At 37.4% G+C, this 13,535-nt stretch overlaps 1 protein-coding gene across 1 annotated transcript; it reads left to right on the top strand.

Moving 5' to 3' along the window:
- The first annotated feature begins 672 nt into the window (after positions 1-672).
- Positions 673-13,101, top strand: LOC128639582 (calcium homeostasis modulator protein 1-like). The gene is made up of 2 exons (XM_053691717.1): positions 673-1,583; positions 11,391-13,101. Exons 1-2 carry the CDS (start codon positions 1,035-1,037, stop codon positions 11,865-11,867), a joined length of 1,026 nt encoding a protein of 341 aa, XP_053547692.1. The 5' UTR covers positions 673-1,034; the 3' UTR covers positions 11,868-13,101.
- Positions 13,102-13,535: the final 434 nt, after the last annotated feature.

Consider the following 13,535-nt stretch of genomic DNA (forward strand, 5'->3'; position numbering starts at 1 on the left):
TTAGCTTAAAGAGACAGTCTAGTCTAGAAAAAACTTTCATGATTCGGATAGAGCTTGAAATTTTAAACAACTTGCCAATTTACTTTTATCTCTTGGTGTTCTTTGTTGAAAGCTAAACCTAGGTAGGCTCATATGCTAATTTCAAAGCTCTTATCTCAGTGAATTTTCACAGTTTTTCACAGCTAGACAGAGCTAGTTCATGTGTGCCATATAGATCACATTGTGCTCAGTCCCATGGAGTTATTTAAGAGTCAGCGCTGATTGGCTAAAATACAAGTCTGTCAAAAGAACTGAAATAAGGGGGCAGTCTGCAGAGGCTTAGAAACAAGGTAATCACATAGGTAAAAAGTTTATTAATATAACCATGTTGGTTATAAAAACACTGGGGAATGGGTAATAAAGGGATTCTCTATCTTTTTAAACAATAACAATTCTGAGTAGACTGTCCCTTTAATGCTTCACAAAAATGAATTAAATATATTGTTGTTGACAAGGTCCCTTTAAAAGGGCAAAACTATTATACTAGCAGAGACACTTCTGAATCACACACGTACTGAAAATTCTTTTGTCCGACACAAAAATAACATTCTGTTTACTAAGTACTTTGTCTTGTGAATTATTGTTAGCCAGATCAGGCTAGATATTTTTGCATAGGTGTTCTCTGCTACGAGGTGGGGCCATACTGTAGTGACTGAGGGAGTGTTTTAAATGATTGAAACATTTCCAAAGAGCTTTTAAAATTACATGTATAGGAAGAACACTGATGGTCTGAGGACCAAAAAAGGTGTAAACAATAATAATGTACACAAATTAAATATTTATTGACTAAATCCAAAATGAAGAGCATCACAGACTGCACACAACGGAATATTATACTAAAAGCTGAGATAAACTAGGAATCGGAACATGAAAAACATGATCCTTTAACAAAGCTTTTAATTGCATGCGAGAAGAGGAATGCTGTAAGACATGTACTTTTTTTTTCTTTGAGTAACAAGTAAGTCATTTGTATTTGCTGAAAAAAGGAAACAAAAATGGATAAATTTCGCATGATCTTCCAGTTCCTACAGTCCAACCAGGAATCATTCATGAATGGAATATGCGGTATTATGGCACTTGCGAGTGCCCATCTATATACAGCTTTTGATTTCAACTGCCCGTGTATACCAGGCTACAATATGTCGTACGGCATGGGCGTACTATTCGTTCCACCTATAGTACTATTCCTTTTAGGGTTTGTAATGAACAATAATGTATCCATGTTGGCAGAAGAATGGAAGAGACCCACAGGTATGAGACAAAAGGATCCTGCAGTTTTACGTTATATGTTGTGTTCGATGACCCAGAGAGCATTTATCGCCCCAGCTGTTTGGGTATCAGTGACATTATTGGATGGCAAATGTTTTATTTGTGCGTTTAGCACTTCAGTACCTGTGGATAAACTTGGTAATATGACAGATGTAGACTTATCAGAGAAAGAAATTAAGAGAATGTTAGCTAGGATTCCTTGCAAAGACATTTACGATGGGCACAGCATTATTGAACAAGAAGTGGCAGCGAGGTATCTGCGATGCATCTCCCAGGTAAGAAGGTTGATTTAAAGGCACGTTATTTTTTTGTGCTGAAAATAACTATGCTACTTTTATTAAGAATGCCTTTAACAAAAAGGAAATGATAGTTCTGTATCTGGAAAATGAAGATGTGATTAATAAAGTATATCTAAGGGAGTTAAATTCTACTGCGTATTTTATTACTCAGTGCTTATTTAGCAAAGTATCTAATCTATCTATCTAATAGTCTCTAATAAATAAACTCAATATACCATTACAGAAAATGAAAATGATAAATAATACATACAGGGGAGGAAAAAATATCACTATAGTTTACTATTCAGGGGTTAAAAGCTACTAGCGGAAAGGGAAAAGTTACTAGTCCAGTCAATGTTAAAGATAGGCAAAAGTCACATTTTTTACTTGTCTGCTGAGATTTCTTATACGTCTGGGACTATTGAAAATATCAAGCCCTGTAAAAAGTTATTTGCTAATTTAGTGTATGAAATATAATACCTGTTTGTTGTCACAGGAATTGAAAATTAAAAATAAACATTGGCGTAAGTAACTACAGGTACAAATTTCCAAATCCACAATTTTACAATCCAAACTTATTCTGAAATTCAAACTTTTAATTAATATTTTAAAAAAGATATATAAAAAATAAAAAAAATAATTTTTTTCCCTGTCTGTAAGTCACAATCTTCTCTGTCCGTGTTTTTGGTTTGATTTTCGTGTTCTAAAATGCAAATAGTAGTCTATATTGATTTTAAACAACAAATATTACCTTTCTGACTACAGTACTGTACTATATTTTTGATGGTACTATGGGGCTGAATTATCAATGTGTGGGCGGACATGATCCGCTGTAGCTGTGCATGTTCGCCGCACATCGATAAATGCCAACAGCATAGGCTGTCAGCATTTATCATTGCATAAGCATTTCTCGTGAAATGCTTGTGAAATGCTGCCCCCTGCACATTCATGGCCAATCGGCCGCTAGCAGGGGGTGTCAATCAACCCGATCGTATGCGACGAGTTAAGGAGCACCGGTCTTAAGACCGCTGCTACTTAACTCCTGTTTCCGGGGAGACTGAAGACTCACGCGGAAACAGCAGCATATGGATGCATTCGGGGGATGTATGAACTGTATTATGACATGTAAATATTGGCTTTTGCTCCATGCCCTCTCCAAGCTGTCCCATTTAACAAATGCAAATATTCCAAAATCCACCCTTTTCTAGTCCCAAGCAGTTTGAATAAAGCTAGGGTTTTCTATCTGTATAAGCAAATAATATCTTTTATAAGCTTTAATGGACGTAAAGTGATGTTAGAATAAAAACATGTTTATCCTGCTCTAATTATGCAATATAATACACACAGAGCCAGATTACGAGTGAAGCACTATCTTAACGTGCGCCTGTAAAGGGGCAAATTTGCTTGTTTATGGTTGAAGGTTAACGGGACACTAAACCCAAATTATTACTTTCATGATTCAGATAGAGCATGCCATTTTAAGCAACTTTCTAATTTACACCTATTATCAATTTTTCTTTGTTCTCTTGCTATCTTTATTTAAAAAGCAGGACTGTGATGCATAGGAGCCGGCCCATTTTTGGTTGAGAACCTGGGTTATGCTTGCTTATTGGTGGTTAAATGTAAGCCTCCAATAAGCAAGCGCTATCCACGGTGCTGAACCTAAAATGGGCTGGCTGCTAAGATTTACATTCCTGCTTTTAAAATAAAGATAACAAGAGAATGAAGAAAAATTGATAAAAGGAGTAAATTAGAAAGTTGATAAAATGTCATGCTCTATCTGAATCATGAAAGAAAAAAATTGGGTTTAGTGTCCCTTTAAATAACCAGCTATTACAAGTGGCTGTTCTTTAAAATAAAAAATAAATATGAACATGAATTTACATGTTAACCTCCTGGCAAAATGCAACGCAGCACATTATGGACCAGGTTACGAGTGGAGTGCAAATGTTTGTGATAAGCACAAAAAGCTTACTTCTAGCTCAATTAATGCTCAAGTGTTAATTAGCGCTCCACTCTTAATCTAGGCCTATATAAGAGCAAACTTATAGAAGATTTTATACAGTTACTTTATGTGAAAGAAGATTAAAGGTCCATTACAGTGAAAAAAATCTCATCTCTGATTCATTAGAGTATGCAATTTTAAAACTAACAACCCTGCACCTCTATAGGTTTAACTACAGTGAAGGGGTTAAACACATAGTTAAATTACAGCTGAGGAGCTGCAACCAATTGCTGGTCCAATGTGGAAACTACTGCTGAACTAATAAGCAGCACTGATCGCACAACTCAGCTCACAGGACTATTAGTGTTATTTAACAACAATTGAGTCATTGGCATGTAAAATCAGTGACAGTTCTCGGGTTGGTAAAATGCCCCTCACCTCTACTGATTACTGTGGCACCCACAAACATCAAAGGTGCCAGCTGCCCTTAAAGGGACATGAAACCCAATTTTTTTTATTTTCTTATTTAGGAAGAGCATGCAATTTAAAATATCTTTCTAATTTACTTCTATTATCTAATTTGCTTCATTCTCTTGATATAATTTGGTGAAATGTATAGCTAGATAGGCTCAGTATCTGCTGATTGGTGGCTGCACATAGATGTCTCGTATGATTGGCTCACCATGTGCATTGCTATTTCTTCAACAAAGGATATCTAAAGAATTAAGCAAATTAGAAAATAGAATTAAATTGGAATGTTGTTTAAAATTGTTTTCTCTAAGTTATCAAAGAAAAAATGTGGGTTTAATGTCCCTTTAAGTTGCTGAGTAATGCCGTATTTACATATCCGCTGCTATACGCAGAGCAAGGATAAGAGGTAAAGTAGGGAGAAGAGAAATTTTAAAAAAATATGGGTAGTGGACTATGAAGTCCCCAATCAGTAACCACTTTGCTATTCATATTTAAAATCAATCAAAGGTGACACCTAAATATTTAACGTATGTTATTAATTTCCAAAAAGCAAAGACTGTTTAAAACTACCGTATTGCCCCATAAGGACATAAATACAAAATATATAAACTGCCCATGTTCTATATGTTAATGTAATAGAAACTAATAGTAAATCTTTATGGAGCTAATACAGAAATTTATTTATGCACCTATAATGGGGTGAGAATGCAAAGGAATATTCAAGAAAATATGTGTCCACAAATGTTTGCAACCCCATAATGTTCTACACAATTTTAAAACGAAATACTATAGCCAGCAATGCTGCCCCCTGCTTGCGCTAGCCCAAAGGTGTGCAAGTAATTGTCAATCACCCCATGGCGAACGTACCGGGGTGATTTAATCCAGCTACTGGTGTACTGGTTAGAAAGCTGCGGTCTTATGACCGCTGCTTCCTAACTTTCATTTGCAGGCTCGCTCACAGCTTGATAAATGCAGGCCTATATATTATATTATATTATAATATACATTTTTATTGCTATAAACTTAAAATTACAGATACAAATCCCCAAATCCAGAATTCCATACATCCATTTTTCTCCACCAGTAAGTCACAATCTTCTCTGCCTACATCTTTGGTTTGTTTTTTGTGTGTTCTAAAATGCAAACGCTGGTCTATATTTATTTAAAACAACTATTACCTTTCTTACTACAATACTTTACAATTTTTCTGATGGTACTATGTATACTTTTGATATAAAACTAACTTTAGGCTACATATATAAGCTACATTATGACATATAAGCAATAATCTCTTGACATATTATGTTATTCTTTACTCTTGGTCCTATCCCATCTCCAAGGAGTCCCATTTTATAGATGCAAAATATAATAAAATCTAAACTATTCAAAAATCCAAGCTTTATGTTGATTTTGTACGGGTATATTATAATATACTATACTGTATACATTGTGGCCGATTTATTAATGTGAAGGCGGACATGATCCGCTGTAGCGGATCATGTTTTCCCCACATCGATAAATGCCGACAGCATACGCTGTTGCCATTTATCGTTGCACAAGCATTTTGTGTGAAATGCTTGTGCAATACCGCCCCTGCACATTCCCAGCCATAAATCGCCCCATTATATACATTTTACTATATATTATACTATTATATTGTAAAACTAAAAATTATATATTATAAAATAATATACATTGTTACACTATAACTCATTCCATTTTCCAACTCATGGGGTCGATCCGATAAAAATCGTCGCCCGCAAAAGCTGGCAACGCCAATTTTTGCGCGGGTTTGGTATCCTATATACGGCGTAACCTAGAAGTTACGCGGGTATATTTCTGCCGTCGCCCGTAGTTTTTTGGGCCATAGGCAGGTATTTACCAAACCCGCGCAGTTTGGTATCCAATATACAGCGTAAGGACTTACGTGGCGAAAATGGAGAAATCTTACTCCATTTTCACCTCGCCACAAAAAAGCAGCCGTAAGAAGCCTTACGCTGACTATTGGAGCCCCGTAACTCCCTAAACTGGCTGCTAAATAAACCTAACATCTAACGCATGTGCAATGTCTATCTACCTGTCAACCGCGATCTGCTAAATAAAACCTAATACCTAACGCATGCGCAATGTCTATCTCCCTGTCAACCGCGATCTGCTAAATAAAACCTAACACCTAACGCATGCGCAATGTCTATCTCCCTGTCAACCGCGATCCCCCGCCGCAATCCCTAATAAAGTATTTAACCCCTAAACCGCCGCCATCTACATAAACTAACCCCCTACTGTGAGCACCTAAAACCGCCACCATCTAACTGATCTATCCCCTACTGTGAACCCCTAAAACCGCCACCATCTAACTGATTTTCCCCTAATGTGAACCCCTAAAACCGCCACCATCTAACTGATCTATCCCCTAATGTGAACCCCTTACACCGCCGCCATCTACCTTATCTATCCCCTAATCTGACCCCTTACACCGCCGCCACCTATTTAAAAATTATTAACCCCATAATCTAAACCCCCTATACCCCCTATAATTCATATTATAAACTAAAATATTCCTATTTAAATCTAAATACTTACCTATAAAATAAACCCTAAGATAGCTACAATATAATTAATAATTACATTGTAGCTATGTTAGGGTTTATATTTATTTTACAGGTAAATTGTTAATTACTTTAACTAGGTATAATAGCTATTAAATAGTTATGAACTTTTTAATAGCTACCTAGTTAAAATAATTACCCAATTACCTGTAAAATAAATCCTAACCTAAGTTACAAATACACCTACACTATCAATAAATTAAATAAACTACAAATATCTATCTAAAAATACAATTAAATAAACTAAACTAAATTACAAAAAAAAAAAAACACTAAATTACAAAAAATAAAAAAAAATTACAAGATTTTTAAGCTAATTACACCTATTCTAAGCCCCCTAATAAAATAATAAAGCCCCCCAAAATAAAAAAAAATCCCTACCCTATTCTAAATTAAAAAAAGTTCAAAGCTCTTTTACCTTACCAGCCCTTAACAGGGCCTTTTGTGGGGGCATGCCCCAAAGAAAACTGCTCTTTTGCCTGAAAAAAAAAACACAATACCACCCCCCAACATTACAACCCACCACCCACATACCCCTAATCTAACCCAAACCCCCCTTAAATAAACCTAACACTACCCCCCTGAAGATCTCCCTACCTTATCTTCACCACGCCAGGCCGAACTCCTCATCTGATCCGGGCGATGTCTATCCAAGCGGCAAAGAAGAGGTCTTCATCCCAGCGATGTCTTTATCCAAGCGGCAGCAAAGTCTTCTTCCATCGGGCAGCATCTTCCATCAAGCGGCATCTTGAATCTTCTCTCCACCGACGCGGAGCATCCATCCCGGCCGACGACTGAACGACGAATGAGGTACCTTTAAATTACGTCATCCAAGATGACGTCCGTCGAATTCCGATTGGCTGATAGGATTCTATCAGCCAATCGGAATTAAGGTAGAAAAATCTGATTGGCTGATTGAATCAGCCAATCAGATTCAAGTTCAATCCGATTGGCTGAACCAATCAGCCAATCAGATTGAGCTTGCGTTCTATTGGCTGTTAATATAGTTAATATATATAATATAATAACTATATTAACTATATTAACCCTAATATAATTAGGGTTAATATAGTTAATATAGCTGGCGGCGGTGTAGGGGATTAGATTAGGGGTTAATACATTTATTATAGGTGGCCGCGGTGTAGGGGGATGTAGATTGTAGGCAAAAGAGCAGTTTACTTTGTGACAAAGTCCCGCCAAAAGCCCTTTTAAGGGCTGGCAAAAGAGCTGAATTCTTTGGGGCATGCCCCGCAAAAAGCCCTTTTAAGGGCTGGCAAAAGAGCTGTTACTTTGGGGCAATGCCACGCAAAAAGCCCTTTTCAGGGCTATTTGCAGGGTTAGACTTAGGTTTAGTGGTAGGGATAGTTTAGTATTTTAGGGGTTAAATAATTTAATATAGATGGCGGCGGGGTAGGGGGATTAGATTAGGGGTTAATAATTTTAAAATAGATAGCGGCGGGGTAGGGGCTCACTTTAGGGGGTAGGTAAGGTAGATGGCGGCGGTGTTAGGGGCTCACTTTAGGGGGTTATAGATTTAATATAGCTTGCGGTGGTTTAGGGGTTAATAACTTTATTAGGTAGCGGCGGGCTCCGGGAGCGGCAGTTTAGGGGTTAATACATATTTTATTGTTAGGATAGTGAGGGGGGATAGCGGATAGAGGGTTAGACGTGTCGGGCTATGTTAGGGAGGCGTGTTAGACAGTGCGGGTGATTTAGACTTTAGTCAGGTTTTGTAGGCGCCGGCAGTTTCTAACGTGCCGTAAGTCACTGGCGACGCCAGAAATTTGTACTTGCGCAGATTTCTGGACATCGCTGGTTTATCAGACTTACGGCACGTTAGCATCTGACGGCGCCGTATATGGGATAGCTCGAGTTGCGAGCTGAAACTGCGGGCGACGCGGGTTCCCTCGCTTGCGCCGCAAACTACGATCTATATCGGATCGCGCCCCACGTTTGCACCACTCTAGTTTTGACTCTCCTGTCTCCCTATGCTCTATTTTTATCCATCTTCTCCCTCTTTTTTTTCAATCTCCCTTTTTTTTTTTTCTTCTCATCCTGACCCTCGTTCTATTTATCCCTTTCTGTTTCCAGTTCAGTTTCTCATGGTCTCTGACTCTTTCTCATTTTTATCTTCATCACTTTAGTTTAGTGCATTTCTCAATTCTCTATTTTTAAAGTTATTAGCAAATGTTTTCTCTTCCGTTCTAATTGTACTTTTTCCAAGACTCACTTGACTCTACCCCAAACTAAATTCCCCTTTGTTTATCTCTCTCTCTCTCACACACACACATATGTGCGCACACACACACACACACACATATACACACAGTCAAGCACACATATGCGCACACACAAATACACATACATGCACACACATATGCACACACGCACACACACATACATACACACACATATGCGCACACACACATATGTGCACACGCACACATATACACACACACATATGTGCGCACACACACATATACACACAGTCACACACATATGCGCACACACACACACACATACATACACACACATATGCGCGCACACACATACATACACACACATATGTGCACACACACACACATATACACACACACACATATGTGCGCACACACACACATACACACACATATACACACAGTCACACACATATGTGCGCACACACACACACACATATACACACAGTCACACACATATGCGCACACACACACATATACACACAGTCACACACATATGCGCACACACACATATACACACAGTCACACACATATGTGCACACACACACATATACACACACACACACATATGTGCGCACACACACATATACACACACACACATATGTACACACACATATACACACACACACATATACACACAGTCACACACACACACATATACACACACACACATATACACACACACACATATGTGCGCACACACACATACACACACACAGTCACACACATATGCACACACACACATATACACACACATATGTGCGCACACACACACATATACACACAGTCACACACATATGCGCGCACACACACACATACACACACGCATATACACACAGTCACACACATATGCGCACACACACACATATACACACAGTCACACACATATGCGCACACACACACATATAAACACAGTCACACACATATGCGCACACACATGTGCACACACACACATATACACACACATATACACACAGTCACACACATACATAATAATTCACATAATCATAATAATTCACATAAAAATGTGTTGAATAAATAATTAATAAAGATAATGCAGTTGTGGTGGGCGGGGCTAAACTACAGCGCGGTCTACTGGGCATTTGCCCGGTATGCCTGATGTTCAGTCCAGGTCTGCAGCCTAGATCGGGATGTCATCATTGGGCTGAGCTTGGCAGCCATTTCAAAGCGACCAGAAACAATAGTCATTTTAAAATAACTTTTTTACCATTACTGCTGCATGATATATAAAGAGTGTAGGAGGTTATTTGCAGCTTAATCTAAGGTAAGATGACTAAGCTGTAGACTGTCACTTTAATGTCAATATAAACTTTTCTTGTTAGTAACCAGTAGTAACAAACAATAACATTTTCAATTGCAATTTATTAATAGTAGATCAGGGATATACATTCTTTACATATGGGAGGCCATATATGTTTTACTTACTGGGCATATAAACAACCTTGTTAAAGAGAAAAATGTTTGCAATAATGACAAATAAGTCAAACAAACCATCATATACATATATAAAATAACAGCTATATATCCTTTAATTTTATGGTAGGAATGAACCACCTACAGAGAAGAACACTTTGGGGCCGATTTTTCACGGCCCAAATAGCACCGTATACCCCTGTTTCCGCGCGAGCCTACACGCTCGCCAGAAACAGCAGTTATGAAGCAGCGGTCTTATCTCATCAGCTGCCTCTGAGGCGGCGGACATCAATCGGCCCGATCGCATACGATCGTGTTGATTGACACCCCCTGCTAGCGGCCAATTGGCTGAGAATCTGCAGGGGGCGGCATTGCACAAGCAGTTCACCAGAACTGCTTGTGCAATGATAAATGCTGACTGCGTATGCTGTCTGTATTTATCGATGTCTGGCGGACATGATACTCTACAGCGGATCATGTCTGCCAGACACTTGATAAATCGGCCCCTTTGTGTGTAGCAAACGTGGATACAAACGTAGATGTGGATGGGAGAATACGGGGTCAAATAAAATGTACTGGGTAGTTGCATTGTGTTCAAGTCATTTGTCTGGATTTAAAGGGACATGAACCCCATATTTTGCATCCATGATTCAGATAGATCATGCAATTGTAAAAGACTTTTCAATTTACTGCTATTACCAAATTTACTTTGTTCTCTTGTTATCCTTTGTTGAAAATTAGGTAGGTAGGCTCAGGAGCGCGCATGTGTCGGAAGCACTATATGGCAGCAGTTGTTCAATAATTTTTTTAACATTGTTATATAAATGCAAGAGAACTAGATGGCAGCAGTTTGCGTCCGTGTAGTGCTCCAAACATGTGCACACTACCTACCTAAATATGTTCTTCAACAAAGAACACAATAATAATTAAGCCAATTTGATAATAAAAGTAAATTATTTTTTTTTATTTATTTTTGTAAATCAAATGCTCTGTCTGAATCATGTAAGAATAATTTGGGGGGGGTTTGTAGGCAATTTTGTATTTATTTTTCAAATAATGAGAAGTAATGGACATGGGAGTTCTAATTTATTTTCTTTCTCTCTCTAGGCTTTGGGATGGACTTTTGTTTTAATTATGACCTTCATGGCATTCCTTGTTAGAGCCATCCGACCGTGTTTTACCCAAGCCGCTTTCCTGAAGAGCAAATACTGGTCCCATTACATTGACATAGAGCGCAAGCTATTTGACGAGACCTGCACAGAGCATGCAAAAAGCTTTGCCAAGCTTTGTATTCAGCAATTCTTTGAGACAATAAACCAAGATATGGGTATGGAACATCACATGGAACCTCCTTATATAACGGAGGAGAAACCATCAGAACAAGAGGAAAAAGAGAAGCTCTTGGGAATCACAGACCAAGGAACAATGAATAAAGTACTGAAAAACTGGCACAAATGTAAACCTCCATTAAACTTGAGCAAATATGAAACCCATAATGGAAATGGATGCATCAAAGAAAACATTGAGTTAAATAATTTGAACAGTCCTAAGAAGGAAATTATAACTTATTATAGTAAGGTTTAATATTTGGCTCACTTGTAAAAAAGAAGGAATAATTCTACCAACATTTACAAGGGAGATAAGTGAAATGCCTAAAAATCCAGAGGAACAGTAACAGAATACTGTAATACTGGGGACTGTTACAATGTGATGAAAATACACACACTGCATTCTGAAGAATGTGCTTCTTTTTAGTATAATGCATTTATGTATTACGGAGCATAAACATATGTGGCTATTATTTGTTTTAAATTAAAATTGTAATTTATATTAAAATGTTTTAGATTGAAAACTAGGGGAAAGGACCTGGATATACCAGAGGTGCTATTTTGTGATGCAGAATATCTAAATTAGGGACAGATTATAAATGGAGCTTAAAATATCGCTTATGCAAAAGCGATATATATGCGCTCCACTTTGTAATACCAGCGCTGGTATTATGAGGCAGGTATAATTGCACGAAAGCATTGCGCTCACAAGAGCGTGCTTCCATATGCTCCAATGACATCTAAGCGCTGTGAAGGGGGTAAATTGCGTAGCATTGGGCAGTAATTTTAAATATATATGCATATGAATATATACATATATATTGATGTGTTTATGTGTATATACACATATTAACACATAAATATATATGTATATAAGCATATACATATATATTTTCAGGGAACACTCAGTTCCCATAGACAGCAATGTAAAGGCACTTTTCGGTGCCGTTTTTTTTTTTTTTTTTCTAACACCCCACAGCCCCTAAAAACTGCCTAGTGCAGTAATTTAAAAAAACAAAAAAAAGATGCTTCAATTTTTTAATTTTTCAAAAGGCACTACACATTTTTTGGGGGGGGGTAGTTGGGGCACATTTAAAAAATTAACCAGAGGTCTGACCTATGGTTAATTTTTGGAGCGGTAGCAATAAATGGTTATTTATAACGCATCCGTAAACGTTTGTGGGCACGCAATAAATGAGTGCTCCACTTGTAATCGAGCCCTTAATTGGTGGCCAATTACATGTCTTACAGGCCTGAAGTTTTTAGAAAGATCAGCCAAGCTTAAATAAAATCTAGTATACGGGACAGTATTACAGAGAAAAGATTATCTGAAACATATAGTGATGTTTTTATGCATTGTTTGTTATTGTAGATCTTAATTTTCACAAATTATATTTAATTTCAGATGAAAATGTCAAGATTTGTTGAACTTACATTACACTGTATTTCCCATAATGCACTCAAATTTTTAATAAAAAAAAACTCTGTTAGTTAATGTGGTTAAGTCAAATTACTAATGTGTTGGTTCCACATTTTTAGAAATAAGTAAATTAGTATGTGTTTTCTACAAAAAAAATTACCATTGTTCTCAATAGAGTGGTACAATTTAAATATAAAAAGTAACGTTTGACTATGTTCATATGCTAAAACAAGGAATACATAAAATGATTTAAAAATGTCTGTGCAGTAGGCGGTATGGTGGCTAGGGGATTAATAGTGTAAGTGTTCAGGGGGTTAACTGCAATGAGGATTATGACAATGGTTAAATAGGGTTAGGGATCTTAGTGGTAATGGGGTTAATTTAAATGGGAGTTTGAGCATTTAGGGGATTAAAGTGGCAAGAATCACCCACATTTTCTTTCATGATTTGGATAGAGCATACAATTTTAAACTTTCAAATGTACTTTTTCTATCAAATGTGTTT

Source organism: Bombina bombina, chromosome 9 (genome assembly GCF_027579735.1).
Source record: "Bombina bombina isolate aBomBom1 chromosome 9, aBomBom1.pri, whole genome shotgun sequence".
Taxonomy (NCBI): Eukaryota; Metazoa; Chordata; class Amphibia; order Anura; family Bombinatoridae; genus Bombina; species Bombina bombina.

Excerpts from the sequence above, each read along its gene's own strand:
- LOC128639582 (XM_053691717.1), top strand. The coding sequence starts at position 1,035 with ATGGATAAATTTCGCATGATCTTCCAGTTCCTACAGTCCAACCAGGAA. Across the intron at positions 1,584-11,390 it reads ATCTGCGATGCATCTCCCAG|GCTTTGGGATGGACTTTTGT; the intron begins GTAAGAAGGTTG and ends TTCTCTCTCTAG.